At 37.3% G+C, this 22096-nt stretch overlaps 1 protein-coding gene across 3 annotated transcripts; it reads right to left on the bottom strand.

Moving 5' to 3' along the window:
• Positions 1–2135: 2135 nt before the first annotated feature.
• LOC311086649 (calpain-10-like) lies at positions 2136–20711 on the bottom strand. 3 transcript variants are annotated; one of them, XM_084119631.1, is made up of 7 exons: positions 20564–20711; positions 13656–13811; positions 11503–11699; positions 11174–11400; positions 8882–9023; positions 5004–5265; positions 2136–4707 (listed from the first exon to the last, which is right to left on the bottom strand). In XM_084119631.1, the coding sequence occupies exons 1-6, from the start codon at positions 20660–20662 to the stop codon at positions 5262–5264; spliced, it is 825 nt and encodes a 274-aa protein (XP_083975757.1). In that variant the 5' UTR covers positions 20663–20711; the 3' UTR covers positions 2136–4707; positions 5004–5261. The 3 variants fall into 3 exon arrangements, with proteins under 3 accessions (XP_083975757.1, XP_083975756.1, XP_083975758.1); XM_084119630.1 differs by lacking the exons at positions 2136–4707; positions 5004–5265 and having other exon boundaries at positions 8389–9023; XM_084119632.1 differs by lacking the exons at positions 2136–4707; positions 5004–5265 and having other exon boundaries at positions 8389–9023; positions 13656–13772; positions 20564–20705.
• Positions 20712–22096: the final 1385 nt, after the last annotated feature.

Raw genomic sequence — 22096 nt, 5'->3', positions numbered from 1 at the left:
CTCTTCTTTGCTGGACACGAAAGGAATAGGTCTCTCTCTGTCTCTCTCTCTTTCTTTCCCTTTCTCTCTCTCTATCTCAGGTACAAGCTGGGTAAGATTATTTGGTGTAACCAATGTATAACCATGTTCTAGATATTTGAATTGATTGTGGAATTGATCTCTGATATCTGAAATATTAAATTGTTACATGTGATTATTCTAACTGATTTTGACATTGTCCATTTAATGGTTAAAAAGGAATAGTCAAACATTCGCTCACTTTTAGTGAGGCACAGATATTATTAAAACCTTTCATTTATGGAGTCAGATGAAATTACGAGAGAATACATGATTAATGTATTGCATCAAAGAGTATAGAAGTAACAAGAGGCGAAACTCCGTTGCAGTTTTGACAACAGCCACTAGGTGGCGCTTCGGTAGCGCGGCCGCCATTTTGGACTGAACCAACGGCTTTACCCATAAACATAATAAATAGGCTTTACCGTTAGCACAACTACTGTACACAGCATTAACATTATGTCTGGAAATAATTGGAAACAAAGAAAAAAACAGTGTTCTGCCATCAACTGCAACAACTACCAGTGTACAACCAATCAACTAGCATTTCATAGATTCCCCAAAGATCCAGAGAGGTAAAGTAAAAGGTTTTATTAACTTTAAAGTGAGCTAACGTAAACGATAGGTGCTGTAACGTTAATGTAAGCTATCCCATAACCGCAGTAACAGTTTGCAAATGTTATGTATTTGGTCGAAATTGTCAAGACTCGAAATGGGCTTTTTAAATCGCATAACTTACTTTCAGAGATATATGAACACCTAACCTGGCAAATGACCGCTTTATTAATTCATTGTTATCACTAAATTAACCCTTTAACTGTCACCTTTTTTTCGCATAAACATGAAAATCACTATCCAAACTTAAATGGTTGTAACGTTAATTCAAGAATGCTTTGGAATTTAGACCTATGGTTGGTCTTGTTTTAATTTGTCAGATTATTGTTGAAGTGAATTAAATTATGAAAGTGAAACAGAAAAAAAGTTATATAAGTTTGAGTTTATTAAAATGTACAAATTTAAAAATATAATTATTTTATATAAAATAGCCTATATAAATTACAAAATATATTTTACTTTAGAACTGCAAAAAAATGAAAGCAAAAAATCTGAACAAGTTGTGTTCCACATTTAGGTTGATATGTTGATATCTCGCGTCCTCACCCTTTCTGCCGTGTGCTCTAACGTTACACGGTTTGGAGCTGCGCGCTCTTGCTCGCTCGCTCTAGATTCCGGGTGATTTTAGCTAATTTGCGGGCATCAGGGAGCCGCTATCAATATGCGGGAGACTCCCGGATCTTCCGGGAGACATGGGATGTCTGCTCTAGAGATATTAAAAACTAGAAACTACTTTTTAGTTCATTTAACCGCTTTTGAATTTGAACCGGTATCGTTCAATCCTATGACAGCTGTGTTGCGTTCAGTCCAAGATGGCGGAGCTGCAGCTCTGCGCATGGGGGAGTTTGTTGCAATGGAACGTTCTATTGAGTTTCGCCTCTTGTTACTTCTATACTCTTTGATTGCATTTAACCAACCAATACTTTGCATGAGAAAAGGACAGTAACACGTGATACCTTCCCCGTGTATTGGCGAACCGGCAATTGGACCAATATAGCGGGCCTTACCATCATTATTTTGCCTTTCTGGTCATATGGTGGATGATCAGGAAAAGTCAAGTGACATGTCAGTTTAAAGTTACACAGTATCTGCATATCATTTAGTAACTTAGGCACTGACAGGAGGGTTTTTCTTCATTTTGTAAATTGCTTGCTTGTAATATTTAGACACTTTTTATGTTTACTTAATTCTATAATGTTCCTAATGAGAGAGATGTTTCGAATCACTAATTTTTTTGGTGACAAAAAATTTTTTAAGCAGCTTTCTGTTTCGGATGAATAGCCGGTTTATTTTTTGATGCAGCGATTCAGTTTCAATTTGATGCAATTGATTCTAAATAAACTTCAGCTTTCCATGAAAGGAAACTATCCCACCCACCACACACTCAAACACTCATCTTCACACAAATGTTCAGAGCAAAAGCATTACACGTTCAGTTAATAAAGAGATTGTGAATAGCAGAATGATCTTGACAAATATTTATTAATTCAATTTATTTTAAACAAAACCACAACCAGCAGCTCGCCAGCCAATATGAACACTGACCCTTCACTCTGCAGGTTATGTTTAGTTTAACCCATTAAAAACAAAAATAATATTGTGACAAAAATAATGATCATGTGTTAGCACAACCTGCCAATGACAATTATTACACATCAATATGCTGTGCATTTTAAAATGATGGAGGATGGTGACAAGAATTTTGATATCGGCACAAGTCCAATTTGCCCACTGTACTTGGAGTACAGATCCCTGATAGACAAAGGTTATGATAATACATTAGAGCAAACAAAGCCCTAAAAGTGTATAAAAACTCAATGAATCATGTACAATTATTAAAGTGTCCTATAAGCACTGTTAATTTGTTATAAATAAAATGTGTAATTTGTTCTTTAAAAACGGCTATGATAAGGAAAATTAATTGACATCCAGAGTCCAGGAGCTCAGTTACTTTAATCCATTATATAACCTATATATGTTTCCTTTGAGATAGGCATCTCTTTTGTTATAAAACCATATTAGTAAAATAAACAATAAATCACTGTTATTCATCTGAGGTGAGTTCATTTCTATATGTTGTACATGTGTGGCTGTCACTTCAAGAAAAAGCAAATGATTTGGATAATAAAAAAAGAAACGCATGGTTCATGATCGACCCATCATAATTCACATGTTTAGGCATTTTTGTATGCACTCCGAATTATTGGTTTGATTCAAAACTAAATATTTGCATGTTTTGAAGTTTCAGTATAACTTAAATTTGTGAGGAGTTTCCCCTTAAAGGCCATTCACTCAGAATGAGTTTTCGCAGTTAAAAACTGTGATTTTTGTGTTTTGCAAAGTTTACATCTTCACTTGTAGTGTTGTTGATTCACATTATTTCTAGACTATTGTGCAGAAATGCTTCATTGCCTAAAAAGGAACTTTCACAAAAGCCCAAATTTCACAGTTTTTTATCCCTGGCACAAAATGATCAGCTAACATAATTTCTCTAATCATTTCATCAGCACATGGGAAAGTGTGAACCAGTGAAATTACTCATTCTGACAGGATTAAAAGAGCAGACTGATTGGTATAAAAAGGAGGGAAGAAGTTCTTCCAATCACTGTGTTCTTGTGTTAGCAATAGTTACCTCCAAAGAAAGACTTAAATGAGCTCAAATGCAAGGAAATTGCTGCAAAGAATATTGCACCTGACAGAGCCATTATACCGGATCATCAAGAACTTCAAGGAGAGAGGTTCAACTGCAGTGAAAGTGGCTTCGGGACATCCCAGAGTGTCCAGGAAGCGCCAGGACCATCTAATCCTGAGGATTCAGCGGCAGAATTGTGTCACCAGTGCCCAGCATGCTCAACATTGGCAGCAAGTTGGTCAAGTGAGGCCAAGACTTTGGACAACGGCCTCTGCAAAAGTTCCACGTTGTGTCTGCGTCCTTATTACCCTTGTTAATTTGCAATAAGGACCTGCTGACAGGACATATCCCTAACAGATCATTCAGTGTAGAGTATTTTTTACATGCTGGTCATTGTTTTAAAGTAAATTCCTCTTTCATAAAACAAGGATGTTTTATGAAAATGCTGACAACAGCTGTCCAGTTTGGACCTGTCACCCTGGAGGTCATGATCAGCCTCACTTATTGCAGCAATCTAACATCTGGGGAAAGAATAATGGCTAAAGATTCTGTTTCAAGGCCACAAGTTGTTGTCCATGTGCCCTTTTTGACATTAAAAACAAGAGACATAGACAACAGAAACACAGACTACTGCTGCTGAATGTTGGGATTTCACAATCCCCAGTGTTCAATAATAATGTAATAAAAAAGAGGAAATAAAATTGAAAGGTTATGGCTTTTAGCCTGTTTGCAAATATGAGGACTTTGGCAGTTCTCAATGCCCCAAGTTCAGGGAGAAGAGTTAATCATCAGTCCCAACTTCTGTATAGCCTACAAGCCTGTTTCAGAGGCCAACAAAACCAACAGTGGAATACAGTAGTACAAGTAGCTCTGAAGCTTGTGCTCAGCTTTATTGTAAGACCAGACATTCAGTAAAGCTTTCTAGAATGGGTTTTACAGTTCACAAGATGTCAACTATACTATGTTGGTCAGTTACAGCTTGTTCCAGCGCAAACCCTCTTTTGGCATTAAAAAAAAAATTACTGTCAAGATTTACTAAAGATGCAAAGTGAAAAAAACATTACAATTAAACATGTGAAAAAATGTGAAGTTTCAACTAAAGTGGGTTTTATTTATTTTTTCAAATTGAGGAACCATTGTTTCCAAGTAAATTCTAAATGTTTTATGCAAGACATAAAAGTGTAAATCTAGTTTAAAATAATTTTCATTCATTAAATGTTATTTATGATGATCTTCTGCAAAATCATTGCTAATGCATTATATACTGATTTATATTTTGCACTATTCCTAGTAGCTAAAAGCTCATGGCTTGAATGTCATCTGAACATGAGTGTTAAATGAGCTGAAAGACTGTTACCTCCTGCACAGCATGGCCCAGAAGCTCTTCACTCTGCATTGCTTTCCTGAGGAGGTCGACAACATTAGTACTTCACCAAATCAGAGCCAAAGATTTACATCTCAATGTCAACCAGCAACACTTTCTTAACATAAAGAATTTCAACAGTGTTTCTCAGAAATCGCTTACTGCACCTTTAAGGGACATGGTTCTTGAAAAAATATGAGATGGGAAGAAAAAATAAATGTCAAAGCTTTTGCATTCTTGATGTGTTCAAGAAAAAGCATAGATTTTTCCACCAATCTAATATTTTTTTTCATTGCCATGTCTCTCTGTACTATAGAGTGTAGGCAGAGTGCTTACCGGTGTATCCTGCGTAGAAGAGTAAGCGTGAAGTGAGCGCTGAGATCCGGCTGGTACATTTTAGTGGAAAAATATTGTTAATTCTCACTTTGTTCTTCAATAATATAGTTTTGATTAGGTCAGGTTGCATTCAGTCTAATCACAAAAGTTTAAATAGTTCAATGCATCCGAAGCTCAAATAGGCACAACCAGTGGCGGACTGGCACCAAAAAGAGGCCCTGGCAATTTTAGCAGAGAGGCCACATTTGTCTTCTCAAATCATCTGCAACCAACAAAGAAACATAACATTACACAAACAACACACTCCAATTTCACTTTTACCTTCATGTGGTTACAGTAGCAGGTTGCGCAATAATTTGCTTTTCTCTGCCACTCTGTCAATCACATCATGCATCTATCTCACAATAGAGAGATTACATACATTTAGGCTATTTGTCCTTCACAGGAAAAATAGAAATAAAAAGTCATTATTATTATTATTATTTAGTTCATAGGGCTATTATTTTTCAGATAGGCCGTGGTGTTTGTTTGTTTGTTTGCTTTTTTCCTTGTTTTTTTGTGGCCGCCTGCAGCTCCGCTTAATTTATTATTATTTTATTCATATTTACATTTACATTTATGCATTTGGCAGACGCTTTTATCCAAAGCGACTTACATTGCATTCAACGTACACATTTTTACATTTTGTCAGTTCATAAGTCTGTTGATTTGCGACGGCCTATTGTTGCAGACACTCCGCTTTATTTATTTATTTACAGTGTTGGGGCTAGTTACTCAAAAAAGTAATATATTACATATTACTCACAAAAATAGTAATGCCTTACTTTATTACTCCCTGGAGAAAGTAACTAGTTATATTACTAGTTACATTTTTTTTCTTAATTACTCTATAATTGCCTGAGATGCATCAGATGGAGGGAGAACATACAAAGGAGGAGTGTTCTTTAGGGTCTTTATTACGCCAACAACAGACTGGCACTGTCTAGCACAAATAACTACAAAAAACTGTACTTGTACTTGCCGTTGTTGACGCTTTCCCCATCTGTCCTAATAATATCTGTCTGCAGAGTCGCAGAGCCACAGTTTCACCCCAGCAGTTTCACCAATATTATCTGCCTGCAGAGCCGGAGGCTGCATTTTCAGGACCCCACTTCTAGGACCGCATTTCTAGGACCCTACTTTTTTGTGACAGCGCCACCTACCGACTCGGAGAACCGCAGTCTCAGGAACGCATTTCCAGGACCCTAGTTGTGCCAGGCAGTATTTCCACCCACCCAGTTTTAACTACATTAGAGTTTTACAGTTTTATTACACCCAAATACTACTTTATTTATTACAATTAAACCTGGTTCCTAGGAATGTTGAGAAATTATTGGGTCTAGCATAATATAATAACTCAAGTAAAATAAACAAGGAATCATGTTATAGTCTTTTCAGTCACTGGATCGACCACATTTTCAAGTATAGAGGGAAGACAAGGATGACTCTGGGGGTAGATTGTGTATATTTTACAAAATAATATATCACACCTCAACTTGAACACACTAAATATTTTACAAAATAATATATAACAACTGAACTTGCACACACAAAATATTTTACAAAATAATATATAATAACTGAACTTGCACACACAAAATATTTTACAAAATAATATATAATAACTGAACTTGAACACACACAAAAACAAATTTGTTCATGATGTGGACCACAAACAGAACTTCATGGACAACATCATCACTGACTCCTAAGAGAGAGAGAGAGAGAGAGAGAGAGAGAGAGAGAGAGAGAGAGAAAGAAAGAGAAGTGAATTAAATAAGGAACATTTAGTTGAACATGTTCTACTCTTTAATTTTTTTTTCTTAGTTACCAAACAGTGCACACATATCAATTAATGTTCATAATACTATTATTGCATACTGTTCAAAGATTTAAAAAAAAAGAAAAAAGGTTTTGATGTTGTGGGAACAAAGGTTCTAGAAACACTCATGTCAATATATATATATATATATATAGATATATGTATGTATATATATATATATATATATATATATATATATATATATATATATATATATATATATAGATATATATAGATATATATTGATATATGTATGTATATATATATATATATATATATATATATATATATATATATATATACACACACATTTACATATGTATATAATATTTAAAGCACACATTATAAAACCATGTCAAAATGAAGAGACTCATGTAGACGCATAGTACTACACATAACATGTATTGTGGGTAACGTTAAACAGGCTGACTGTGAGCACGTGACAGTGAAAACATTAAGATTATTTTAACTGAATTAAAATGGAAGAACAATGAGTAATTAACAAGCTTTCAGAACGAACATGCTACAGTTTCATTGTGCTGTCAATAAGTCAACACAGGCTTATCACGCAACAGTTCCGTTAAATGAACGTCCTAACAATTCATTTTCAAGCAACAGTTCCGTTAAATGAACGTGCTAACAATTCATTTTCAAGCATTAGAGGCTAAATACTATGGCTATGCATTCAAGACTATTTATTTAGCAAATCACCATCACGTTTGCTACGTTAACTTTCCAATTAAATGCATCGCAATTGTAAAAATGTATTCGCATTTGATACTCACACTCTGATTGTCATCCATCTTCGCTGGTCCTCTAATTCGGTAGGTGGCGCTGTCACTAAAAACCTAGGGTCCTAGAAATGCGGTCCTAAAAGTGGGGTCCTGAAAATGCAGCCTCCGGCTCTGCAGGCAGACCCTACTCAGTTTCACCACAGCAGTTTTACTCGCGCATGCGCAATTTCAGGTTGTAATTCAAGCCCTATAAATAGTCATTTATATGCAAAATTGTCTATAAAACACAACCGGTCTTCCGACCTTTTACTATATGCGCGAGGGAGAGAGAGCAATACAGCGCTCGTGTTGTTTGAAGGCGGTGAGAGTGAACGGGTTGCGCGCGCGCGTCCGGGGCGCAATCGGTGATGGTAAATGATACCTCGTGCCAAACCCAGACCAATCACTGTTCCATTCACGCCCTCCTCCCCTTCCCTTCTGTTCTCTGTGTTGTGTGCCTTGTGTGTGATGAAGGTGCTACTGGCAAATGTAACGCAAGTAACTAGCTCGGGAAAACTGTAATAATATTACCATTTTCAGACGAGTAATGCCTTACACTACCAGTTACTGAAAAAAGTAATATTATTACAGTTATTACTTTGTAACGCGTTACACCCAACACTGTTTATTTAGCCTTTTTATATGGTTGTGATGAGCGCCGAGCGAGCCGCTGGCTGTGCTGCCGGTTGCGGGCGGCCAATCCGACAAAAGGCGGCCGCATCTCCGCTTTATTTATTTATTTAGCCTTTTTATATGGTTGTGCACCACAAGTTGTGATGAGCGGCGAGCGAGCCGCTGGTGGTGCTGCCGCTTGCAGCCATTGCGCCAATAGGCGGCCGCTTCCTCGCTTTATTTAGCCTATTTATTTGTTTGTGATGCGGCCACAACAAGTGATGAGACCAGGCGGCCGCAGTGGCATTTGCCCACATTGCCCAATGGCCAGTCCGTCACTGGGCACAACATATGATCATTATTGCTCTCCATTGGACATCAATGACTTTCGGCCTGTCCCTGTCAATGACCCACACAGCACTGCAGTTACTAATAAAAGTAAAATAAATGCACATTTCGATGAAGAACTTTATCATCTTGTTAGTTAAGTAGGTTAAATCAATCCACACAGATATGAGATATTTACAATTATAATAACAAATCTATTTATAACACATATAAGGTATTTAGCCCACAAAATCAACGTAAAAATGGACTAGTATGTGATCATTCAGCATTTTTTCCCTCCACACCTCTTCCTCCACACCCCGGCCCAGCTCCTCCTCCCCCAGGGGTTTCTTATCCTGATCAGCTCCACTTGTTCGCCTGTAGTCGTTGTCACATTTGTCCACTCCACCACACTCATGGCGTGGAACTGGCCAAGCTCTGGGACACCTGCAGAGAGACAGAGAACAGACTCATTACTAGAGCTAATTCTGTACATCATACCTGACTGAACTGGGCAAAAAGAGACTCATGTACATTATACCTCCTTATAATACATCTCAGTGGCGGTTCTACATTGAATTACACCCTGGGCGAGACCCCCTTCGAGCGCCCCCCCCCCCTTTTCTTATCCCATTGGCAGATCATGTTTTGCTTGTTTTAAGCAAAAACTCTATTTTTATTTATTTCCCCAGAAAACAAGACTTAATATCTTATGTCATTTTACTACTTTAGTAAAATAACGTTATGCATCTTCATTTAAGAAATGTTTGATATTTGGACTGGAAACAAGACAAAAATACTAAGTAAGAAAAGCATTTTTTTATTATGGTGAAATTAGATCTCGTGTTTGAGTTAAAACCGAATTATTGTTAAGCATAGCAAGAATCATAGCAAAAAGGCTAACAAATAAGAGTTATACCCACCAATTAATATTGCCCCTTCATTCATGACATGGATACCGTAATCATACAGAGAAAACATAGTTGCATACCTTTATCTTTCGCTCGTTTCTAAATTGGGCACCTGATGGCTTTGACCTTTCTTGTCCATCTCTTATTTGGCACTCGACATCGACAATCAACAGATTTCCCCGATCCCACTATACCAGCTGTCACTCACGACGAGTCACGACCAGAAGTCAAGACAAAACCAATTCACCTTGGTGGTGGTGACCAAGTAATCGTTTTGTATTACCTATTTTTATTAGCCATTCAGACAATTCAGAAAAACAAAAATGTGCAGGAAATATAGAAGCCTGTATTTATATGAAATGTGCGTTATTTGGAAGAAAGTCGAGGTGTGACTGACTTAGATAACTATATGGATACCCCGTTCCCCCCCCCCGTCCGTTCCATTTGGGAGAGACCCAGAGGTGAACTGCATCCGCGCCCGCGCCTCCGCGCCCCCTCCCCTTTCCCCTTCTCAAACAAACAGCTTCTGTGCAGTGTGCACGACATCTTCTCAGCAAGCAGGGGCGCCTGCAGCTGCAGGGGGCGCAAATTTGCCAATTCCCCACAACAGTGATAGATAATAGAAAACCGCTTCGCGGCGCAGATTTTTTATTTATTTATTTTTTCTGCTCGTGCCGGCGGCGCCGCCCCCCCAAAAATGCCGCCCCGGGCGATTGCCCGGTTCGCCCGTGCCAAAAACCGCTACTGATACATCTTATAATGTACCTGGCTCGCAGATAATTTTTTCCATTGTTATTGCATAAATGAATACTGCAATATTTCTCACCTCTTTTCTCACTGAAAAACAGCAAGGCATGCTATCAAAAATACTTCTATGTGAAACTTCTATAAGGAAGAAACACCTTCCTCTAAATATTTCCTGTGGTATTTTGTGAAAGATTTTCTTCCAATTGTAAAATTGCCAGCAAAAAATTCAAGGTATGAATTAGGAACATTGTAAAGTCTGTAAACTATTAACTATTGCTGCTATAGTCTACAATCACTCCCAAATAGTGTTGTTATCGGTAACTAAAACCATTAAAAAACTTGTTTTGTTAATTGAAATAAAATAAACATTAACTGAATTAAAATAAACTATTTAAAAAAAGAATAAAATGTTGCATTGGCAACTAACTGAAATAAAATAAGCTTAAGTTTAATTACTAAAATTGAAGATTTTTTTTAATGAGTAAAAATGACAAAAACACACAACAAAATTACTAAAACTTAAACCAACATTAAAATGAAAACTGAAAATATAAACTAATTCAAAATATGTATAATACTGTAATTCCATACAGTAATAATACTAAAACAACACTGCCTGGCTGTGTCAAACAACAGTTACTTGTTTGTCACGTAAAGTCACATTTATTTATATAGTGCATATCAAAGCACATAATATCATGTATATCAAAGCAGCTTCACGATAATAAACAGGAAAATTACAGTGTTAATGTTGCAAAACCACCAATTATTAAATGAAATTTCAGCTGCGAAGAATCTCTACAGAAGGCAATAGCATCATTTTTCAGCTCAATTTAGTTCAATGTTGTTTCAGGTCAGTTCAATAACTGTCAGTTGCAAGTTAGCGTCAAGATCCAGCTCAATTAAATCTAAAATTCTGTGGTTACTTTTCTGTCTCACCTGTGGAGGCGCTGTGAACACAGCAGCTGATGGCACATCGCTCCTTCAGCTCCAGTGAGTGTTGAGATAGACTCGTCCCGTTAGTGGTGTGCTGAATCTGGGTGTCGTTGGACTGTGGTGATGACTCGGCCCCTTTTAGACTCCATCGTACCGCTATGGTTCCGCTCAGGTCCACCACTGCCTCACATACTTGGCCTGCCCACAAACGCTCATATGAACCATGTAGCCTAGCATGAACAACAGTTGCCAACACTTATTATGATTTGGTCTTAGTTCAAACATCAAAATGATATTTTATAATTTACAGACATCTTTTTACCAGCACATACTTGGCATATGCTTTCTCCAAAAGTGCTACCCAGAATGCCCTAGGGCTCTGGCATCGTGAGAAACAGAGAGTGTCATTGATACAGGGCAGCCGGTCATCCACTCGTACCTCTATCCAGTGCCCGTTCCTCCAGAACCGAAACCGGAACTCACCGTGATAAGCACAGTCGCCCCACAAAGGCTGTTCCGGTGGAAATACCTGATATCAAACACAAACACACATAAAAATACACCTAGAGCACATTGTTAAAGCCTTTGCATGATGTTGTGAAATAAACAACACACAGCAGTGTTGTCATAATGTTTAAGAATAAGTCGGAATAAAAGCCTAAATTAAATCTGTTCATCAAATAAAGCGATCAAGTTTCTTTTGGACGACCTGATTTGGACGAATCAGGTTTCATTAAAAATATCTTCATTTGTGTTTTGAAGATGAACGGTCTTACGGGTTTGAAACAACATAAGGGTGAAACATTAATGATTTGCAGAAGTTTCATTTTTGGTTGAACAGAAGTTTCATTTTTGGTTGAACTAACCCTTTAAAAGTACAGCAGACTGTAGGGAGCATTACGGAATGTAGGTTTTATTTCCAGTTATGGCAAAGGTCTGACAGACTTTATTTTACAAGCCTTGTCTGAAAGGGAAGTGGGAGGCGTTGCTGTAATTTTTTGTAATATCTTCACTATAACTCAGATGTAAAGTTTCGAATATAATTCTTTTGAAGTGATAGTTCTTTATTTATCACTATATAGTGTAAGTGATAAATCCCACTTGACATTTGTGCTGGCTACTGTATACAGGCGATCAGGGGACCATACAGACTTTATCAAAGAATTTGCTGATTTTCAATCAGAGTTAGTAATGGCTGCTGATAAAGTCCTAACTGTTGGGGATTTTAAGAACATAAATTAAGACATATGCTCTCAATGACAAATGCAGAAAAGTTAGATTATATTAGATGCTCTAGGCTAGATTATTGTAATGCTCTACTGGGTGGTTGCCCTGCATGCTTAATAAACAAACTCAAGCTGGTCTAAAACACAGCAGCTATAGAGTTCTTACTAGAACCAGGAAGTATGACCATATTAGCCCGGTTCTGTCAACAATGAATTGGCTCCCTATTAAACATAGTATACATTTTAAAATCTTTCAAATTACTTACAAAGCATTAAATGGATTAGCTCCCCAGTACTTGAGCGAGCTCTTAACGCATTATAGTCCTTCACATCTATTGCGATCTCAAAATTCTGTCTAGTTGATAATACCTAGAATATCAAAATCAGCTGCTGGTGGTAAATCATTTTCCTATAGAGCACCAAAACTCTTCCTAACACTGTTCGGTAAGCAGACACACTCAGTCAGTTTAAATCTAGATTAAAAACACATCTCTTTAACCAGGCATACACATAACATCAATTTCTATTATTCAAATCATGTAAAATAATTGTTAAGCTGCATAAATTAGGTCAGCCGGAACCAGGAACACTTCCCAGAACACCTGATGTACTCATTACATCATAAGAAGAATGGCATCTAGGCAAATATTAGTCTCTTTGTTTATCCAGAGGTTTACCGTAGTCAGCTGATCCAGGCCGTAACTGTACAGATGAAAATGTTGTGAAAATTATTCCCGTTCCACGGAAATTGCTATAAACGCTGTATTATTCATGCCAGACAAGTAATTGGCAATGTAATTTTGTAAAGTAAAACTATGAGCCTGTGCACATACGCATTTAAACATGCATGTCTATATACTAAACACATAATACGCATGTGCATGCCATCACCTCGTTTTCAATATCTTGCACTTTGAAACCTATTTTAAAGTTAGCTTTCTTCTCAGGGCCCCAAAATGCCATTGTTGTGTAAATGAACGGCCAGAGCGTTTTCAACGTTTTCTGTCTTCAGTTGAAAACGGTGTTGTGTAAGTGGCCCCTAAGTTAATTACTAATGATTTTAACAAAGGAAATGAATCAATCAAAAAATTACTTAAGCTGTTCAATAATTTTTTCTACAGCTGCGGTACAGCCAAAACTATTTTTGTTGCATTAATTTCCTATTATCACTGTAAAGCTGCTTTGATACAATCTCTATTGTAAAAAGCACTATATAAATGAAAGTGACTTGACTTGACATTAAACATGACACTGTTCACCTTGTTCAGAAGATGCTGGTTCTTGAGTAACATGGAGCAGGCACAGAGCAACCAGCAGTCTCCCAGAATGCCTTGCTTTGGGTGGGCCTTCACAGGGTCATCAGGAAAGAGTTGAGGCTGCTTGCAGATGTCGTGGGAGATATGCAAGGAAACGTACTGTAAAGCCAGTTTGTGACAATACACTGTTAGAAATGTCTGTAAATTACACAGTATTTAACTGTAAAATGAACAGTATTTTACTGTAGGACAGTTATACAGCATGTTACTGTATTTTAAAGTTACACTTTGGGAAATATCCCCTTGGCGCCACTAAAATACAGGGCAATTCCGCGCAAAACTGTCACATCCATAACGCCAACTAAATACCATGGCATTGTGTTGGCGTTATGGATGTGACAGTTTTGCGTGGAATTGCCCTACAGTATTTTTAATTTACTGTAAATCTAAATACAGTAAAAAAAAAAATGAGCGCGAAACCTGACCAATCACAGAAAAGCTTTCATTTCCGCTTGGAGAAAGAAGAAAACGAAGACACACAGATGCGAGAAGAACCAGTCAGATGCAAAGGTGTGTACAAATATTCCTTCTTTTACTTTACATATATTATATTTATGGTTTAACTAAAAAATAAATAAATAAATAAACGCTGCCACTTAACGGTGCGCAGTCACCTCACATTTATGCTGTGAAGAGAGCTAGAGAGAGTTGTGGTGACACTATGCAAACATTCATGTTTCTTTCTTTCCCTTTTCTGAACGTTTCACTGTCAAAATATGGACATTAACGGGTCTCTGCCTTGGGTTTGACCACGTCAGGAGCTGGTGAGTGAATGTGAACTGTTGGCCGAACAACAAAGCTTTTGTGGATTTAGTTTAAAGTCAGTCGTTTTTCCCCCGCTATTATCGCTTGCCGTTAACTGATTACCCCATAAATGCACGTCATGTATATAGTGCTAGAGTAAAACCCGCAATGTTCGTGTGCAAACACTGTGGCGTCTCTGTGGAGACATTATACGCCTTTATTAATCATGCTATTATGAATATTAATTAATAATATGCTTTATTTATCTGTGTGTGAGTGTCTCAAAATGGCTGTTTCATCTTTGGACCCTATACATTACCTTACAACCTATGAAACTTATTTAAACATAACATTACATTTTTTTTTTACAATGTTACTGATGTATAGATTAATATCTTACCCTCATGTTCTTTTTACATTTTGTATATTGTATACAAATTTGTATGTCATAAACATGTCATCTCTGTATGTTTTGCAAGAAAAAAAAAAGTAGACATTGAGCACTAAGCATGCCCCATCCGGGTTTGTCACTTATTGGGGTCCCCTGGAAATATTTCCATTGTGTTCTGTACCATTTGCAGCACATTTCTGTATTTGGTTGTGTTGTTAGACATTTTTACACATCAAATGATCAATTTTTTTCTGTTATGTAAAGGTTCATTGTGAGGATTAACCCTGACAACAGCAAGTGCTCCTCAAAGTTCCAGGTCAGCAGAAGAAGTGGGAAGATGGTGCAAAGGAAGGACTCTGGCCTGAACCCTCATGTTTCCTCCTTCATTAAGGAGTTTCTGGATTTCAGCTGGCAAAACTATTAAGCTACTCAGAGCAAATACATTCTACACAGGAGTTTTCTGAATTTGTACATTTTTAAGATTGTTCTTATGACTGAATCTGTTCATGAATTGTTTTAAAATGCTCTTAATATGAAACTTCTATGTATAAATGAAATGTTTTCAAGTTTTTGGAAAACTGAAAGTACAATCTGCAAGAAAATTAAAATGTTATTTCAAGTATTACAATTGAACAATTAAATCAATAAAAGAAGTTAACCAGTCTTTTGTTTCTTTTTATAGTTATTTACTAGTTTTTACTACTGAGACCTGTTGAAATACAATAATTTGTGCAGTTTTACAATAAATAGTAAAAGTGGACAACAAATTACAGTAAATTTCACAGTGTAAAGTAATATTTTTATTGTATTAAAATATATTACTGGAGAAAAGACCATAACGTGTTTTACAGTAAAAAATATATTATACTGCAAATAAATTTACAGCAAGTTAAATGGTACTGTAAATATGAATACAGTATTTTTACTGTAAGTTTAATTTACAGTAAGTTACTGGCAAACTGCTGCCAGTAAGTTACTGTAATTTCTACAGGAAATTTTTTACAGTGTATGTATTGTTGTAGACGTAGATCCAGTTAATTCTCTTAACAAGTGCAATTTTTTTTACCCCATATGCTTATGCATTTCCAATTAAAATAGCATGTTTTAGACATATCGAAGGGCTCATCTCCCTTCTTTGTTAAATGTTTGCAATCTGCCATATGCAAAAGATAATTTTGTCAATATTTAGGACTAGGAGTATCACAGATAGTCTTAAAGGTAACCCACTAAAAGCCACAAAACTTTATTTTAATATCGTGGAGTCTTTAAAATTGTGACAGACAGCAAGCTAAATGAAAGTCAGTTCTTATAGGTCTTCATGTGTTAGTGCAGATATAGTGCACTCAAACGCCATACACTATATAGGGATTAGTGAATAAGTAAACGAGTGAGCGGTTTCGGACACAGCTTCACTCCCCCGGTCAGAATCGAGGGAGTGAGGCTCTGTCCATAAAAACTTCCCTCATCCACTTCACAAAGTGTGAGTCCGGCGGTTTATGTAGGTTTAGATAAAGAGGTTTGAGTGATTAATTATCAGTATCTGACCTGACGAAAATGTATTTATTCAATGTTGTCCACATTATATTTAATCTGCAGCAGCATTGTGAACTTTTGTAAAGATAAGTTTAGCCATTAACTTTTAAAGGTAGGGTAGGTAGGATTTGTCTAAAAAACTTATTTTCCAAATTTGTTTAAACTTTATTTATACATCAATACATAATTAAAATGTAAGTACTCTGAAAGAGAAAGTATAAAAATCGAGTGTTTTAAAGACAGCTCATTATTTCCATTCAATTTCACTCCACCACCTCCCTTCTGAGCTCCTTCCAAAGCCACGCCCCCAAAACACATGAACGCGCGACTCCGACCGCTGAGCTGAACACGCATTATAAGACGAGCGGAGAGGAAGGAGCACAGTGCATGTAGTGACATCATGTCAGAATCACATGTAATAAAAAAAATCTAATGCTAATTGCTTATGAATATAAACAAATAAGATGTATTTTAGTACTAACTATCAAGCTAGCATATTGATATTGGTAAAGTTTAAATTTAAAATATATATTTTTTGATTCGCTAACAAGCTAGTTATATAAGCTAAAAACAGATTGCATTGATACACATTTTTCCATTACCATCAGTTACATTGTGATGAAGATGAATTTCGTGTAAGATTCATAACAGATATGGTGTTCTGCATGTAGGGGTGGGAGATATTGACAAAAATGAATATCTCGATATTTTTTTTCCCAATATCTAGATATCGATATTCAGGCGATATTTTTGCCATCCTTCAAAGAAATGTGTGCAAACTGGCAAAGAAGGTCCAGTTGGTCTTTTGACTTGCTGCATTTGACCTATATTATTGTAGGCTATAGAAAAAAACAATAAAGGAGCTAACTAAACAGAATCTGTGGCAGCCCCTACTTTTTCCACTTACAAAAAAAAAAAAAACTTAACTAGGCACTTCTTGCAACAGTGATTATTAAATCAAACAACAATATTGTTGATGATCAATTCAAAAGTAAAAAAATTTTTTTCAAAACGATATAAATCCATCCATTTTTCCCCAAAGCGCTATAAATCCATAATTTTTTTTTTTTTTCAAAAATGGTTTGTCTTTTTAAAAAAATCTTTTGTCTTTTATTTTTCCTGTTTGCATTTATGAGGAAAAAACAATATTACTTGACAGTTCTCCATTATGGACGCAATGGCTCTGAAAGCGGCAGTAAAAGACTTTCAAACTTTCACAGAGACCTCAAAACAGAAAGCACAAAGCCTTTCTTTAAAACGAATTTCGTTTTGTATTAATTGTATCTTGATTTTAATATTTTTTTCATTAACCAATTTCCTGTATTTAAAACATAAAAGTAAATATAGGCTATCAATCAAAACATAACGTGCTTGAACTGGAGATTATATCATCGTGAACCGAACCGTAGCCTCGCCTCACAGGCCTAAAAAATGTGAAATATATTTACAGAAATCTGGTTCTAAACAAAACCATCCAAAACAAAATAAAACTATGTAGCCTAATAAATGTGCATTTCTCCGGTGCGTTCACTACTGCGAAGATCGCGAGTCAATAGCCTATCGTCAACTTCATCTTTGCAGCCGACACAGAAATGAATAAACAATTAAAATGTGTTATTGCAATATTTTACATATTCATAATCATTACTTTAGCAGCTTTTTAGGTTTATGGCGTTTTGGAAAAGAGCTCTTCACGTACAAACACCGTTTCACCAAGGCACAGCAGCCCTTCAGCACATAAGAACAAAAAGAGAAAAAGCACGGACTTACTAGTTACGAAACTTTGATGTGGTGAAACAGTCACAAATTCCTCTGCAACTCAAACCTTCTCAGTAGGCAACGAGTTATGAAGGAAGAGAACAGCATTACAGTTTTCAGCGCGTAGTCTGATGATTGCTGTGTTGTGACTGGAAAAGTGCGTGCAGGAGCACAAAACGTAGGTTTGTAAAATGTCCTTTTGTAAAATGACATATGATAAAATAAAAATAATTTTAGGGCGAAGCAGGAGGTCGTGCAAGAGGCCATGGCGTGCAACTAGGGTCCGAGGAAGTAGAGGCCGAGGACGGGGTGGTCGCTGGAAAGCCACGCCGATATTGACACGCGTTATATTTCTTTGTTTATCCAAAGACTTTTTGTTCATTACCTTTTCTAGTACTGTCTTCTTTTTTTGCCTTGTTTGCCTTGCTAACTGCATATGCCGGTAATGTGAATGGCTCTTTCTCTGCCATTGTTTTGCTATTCCTAGGTTCCTGCCTCTTGAATTCCTCAAATCAAACGTGCGCGCGCAAGTGGGCAGATCCAGTGGCAAAAGGGTGGTTGCCATGGTTGCGAGCAGAGCCGCCTTAACCTAATGTTAGGCCCTGGGGCTGAGAGGTTTTGTAGGCCCCCCATCCCCTCGATTTATAGTCTCTCATTTTAAAAAAAAGTGTAATATCTAGGACATCTACATCACAGAATGCATTAATTTCTTTCGAGACCTACAACAGTGAGTTTTTTTAATATTGTTTTCAATTTTAATATTGTTATTAACATATCACTGAGCACATAAACACAAGACACTTTATTTAACAACCACACACAGCAACTAAATTTCAACTTTATAAAATGAGAAGCGATTTTCGCGAGCGACAACCAATAGGAAAGAAGCCTTTCAGTGGAGCTCAGCTCCCGTCACCGTCTCGAGTGCAGGAAGACAGAAGAGTTCGAGGGCGATTTCACTGTTTTATATGATTTGACTAACTAACCACAAACATGGATATAATAAAATGATGCATGGAAAAGAAACTGTCGACAGTCTCAGTGAGTTTATGCTGGATTTAGTGCGTAAATCATTTTGTTTACAAATTAGACGCTTTGCAGTTGTTAAAGATTTTATTTTGGATGTGTTCATTGTGATTATATTGGCTGGGTTTATAAAAGTTTATAAAAGTTTATAAAATTGAAAGGATCATTGCTTGGTGCATTTGGAAACAAAGCTTGTCTATTCTAAATGTAATCGCGTGCATCGCTGCTGATTATACTGTCCGTGTGTTGAAAAAAACTTAGATTAAACACACTCGCAACAGACACACCCCAAAGCGGAGACGGAGACGTTACAGCGTTGCCAGCGGCACTGAGCGGAGTTTTGCCGCTGTAGTGGACAGGCACCGCCCGCCTCATTCGCGCCGCGGGACCTCTAGACGCGCGTAAACGCGTCTTTGCATTGACTTAACATTGAAATCACTCGCGCCAGACGCTCTATTCGCGTTTGGTGTGAACGCACCGTAACGGTGCGTGTCCACTACAGCGGCAAAACTCCGCTCAGTGCCGCTGGCAACGCTATAACGCCTCCGCTTTGGGGTGTGTCTGTTGCGAGTGTGTTTAATCTCTGTTTTTTACAACACACACACAGTATAATTATTAGAGATGCACGCGATTACATTTAGAAATAGACCAACTTTGTTTCCAAATGCACCAAACAAAGATCCTTTCAATTGTATAAACTTTTATAAAACCAGCCAATATAATCACAATGAACACATCCAAAATAAAATCTTTAACATAACAACTGCAAAGTGTCTTAATTTGTAAACAAAATGATTACTACTAAATCCAGCATAAAATCCAGCATAAACTCCGGCACAATTTGCATATTTTTAAACTTTCAAAACAGACGTCACATCCCGAACCTCACACCAATTGGCTGCCGACCGCGTTTTTCGCTTGATATTTGCATACAGTCGAGAACTGCCCAACCTTTTGACTCTCTCGGTCGCTCTCAACGCTTTCTCCGGTCCGCTATCAATCCCAAAATGCACTGCGCGAGCGTGAAGCTCGACTTCCATAGGAACAAAGAGTCAAAGAGTATAGAATACTCTTTGTTCTGATAGAGACGCAAGCAGTAACAATCACAACTGTGATAATCTGAGCATGCTGTGCGTTTTAAGACTAAAATACATCTAAAAATCTGTCGTATACAGTAAGACGATTATCATAGCTTCGCTGACTTATGCATATGTGATATATCAAAAGCCATTAACCTGAAAACTAATTTGTCCTAAATGACAGTTTAAAGTTGCGACAGTGGTGTTAAAAACGGCTTTTAATGGGAATTTTGTATCTTCAAAAACTGCTTTAGTGACAAACATGTTCAGATATCAATACATCAGAATCAGCATCATAATCATAATTCATGCAGACGTACCTTCGGGTCAGCTGGGTTGATAACGCAAAGAAATGCTCCTAAATACAGTTTGATACATTTTGCAATTGCATGCAAAGAAACAAAACACTGTTCCACCATCCTATAACCGGAAGGACGCGCGCGCCGTGGACAGCGTTGTCATCCGGGGCGGAGGCGGGCGGGAGCTGCAGCAAGGGCGCCCCCTACCGGAACTCTTCAGAACTACCATTAAACGATTCGCACTGCTGCTTAAGTGAAAGTGAAAGTGCTTTGCTTTTTTTTCCTATTTCTTTGTATTTTAACATTCTAAAGCCCTATTCGGACGGGACTAGTTTTCCAAACGACGTTTGAGTTACAATTCTTATTCTTATTGTATTTAAGATGGTGTTAGACTAAATAAATGATCTTTAAAATATCATCTGCATATGTTGTTAACTAAACATTAGGCCTAATCCAAGTTTATAATTGTGCATCTTTAATTTGCTGTTACGATTTCATCTACACATTAAGTATAATTTCAATTGGTTAAATATTTCTCATTCTTTAGACACTTGTTGGAGGAGCAAGATGGTGTTGGAGGTGTTTGATGTTTTGTCAGATGAACCAGTCAGTGTCATGTCAGTCTTCAACAGTACACAATAAGTTAAGGGAGTCTCAATCCTCTAATAGTGCATTAACAGCCGTCAAGCAATAATTGCTCACATAGTTGATCTCACCCAGTCTGCAAAAACATTTACAGTGAGCTCACAGTCACACACATGACATGGTCTGTTTCTGTATTGTTCTGCCAACTGCGGCTGAACCCTAGTATGCTGCTGTTCTTGAATTCATACAAGTTATAGCTTAGCTTCAAGTCTGTTTTTTTTTCCTCCGGTCTCGACTTGGTCTCGGTCTTGGTCTCGACTTGGTCTTGGTCTTGACTTATTCTGTCTTGGTCTTGGTCTTGGTCTTGTCTTGGTCTCGGTACCATCTGGTCTTGGTAGTGTCTTGGTCTCGGTTTAGGCGGTCTTGACTACAAGTCTACTTCTTAGCACTTGGTGTAGTTGTCATGCTGCAAACTATAGAGCTGGTAAGTCCCGCCCCCTCCGCTATAACCCCGCTGGACCTCTAGGTTGAAAAATCGTCAATGCAAGTGAATGGGAGAAAATAATTATTTTCTGGTCCCGTTTGAATTTTGCCATGAATGTGACATATGTTGTCTGTGAATTTTTAATATAATGTTTCGTGTAAAGAATGCTATTTAGCTGGTATAGTTTGATACGGTTAGACTTTGTGTGAGAGCACTTTGTGGACTACAACTCTTCGCTGCTTTCGTCGCGAATCTGAAGAAAGAACAGCCCATTTGGTTTGAATGGTGACATTTGGGTACAAAACACACAGGCATCTCGATCTGTCTCCATATATTATCGCAGCATTAGCACCGTGATTTGACAAGTGGAGGGAAATGTGTTATGGGGTGACGTCACATAGGTGACATGTAGTCTTTCTCGTCTTCTCCACAACTGCTAAACAAAGAATCGTACAATATACGGTCAAACTCGTAACATAACATGA

The sequence above is a fragment of the Abramis brama genome (genome assembly GCF_963993115.1).
Source record: "Abramis brama genome assembly, chromosome: 7".
Classification (NCBI taxonomy): Eukaryota; Metazoa; Chordata; class Actinopteri; order Cypriniformes; family Leuciscidae; genus Abramis; species Abramis brama.
Note: the sequence above shows the minus strand (reverse complement) of the source record. Positions and strands in the feature narration are given on the sequence as shown.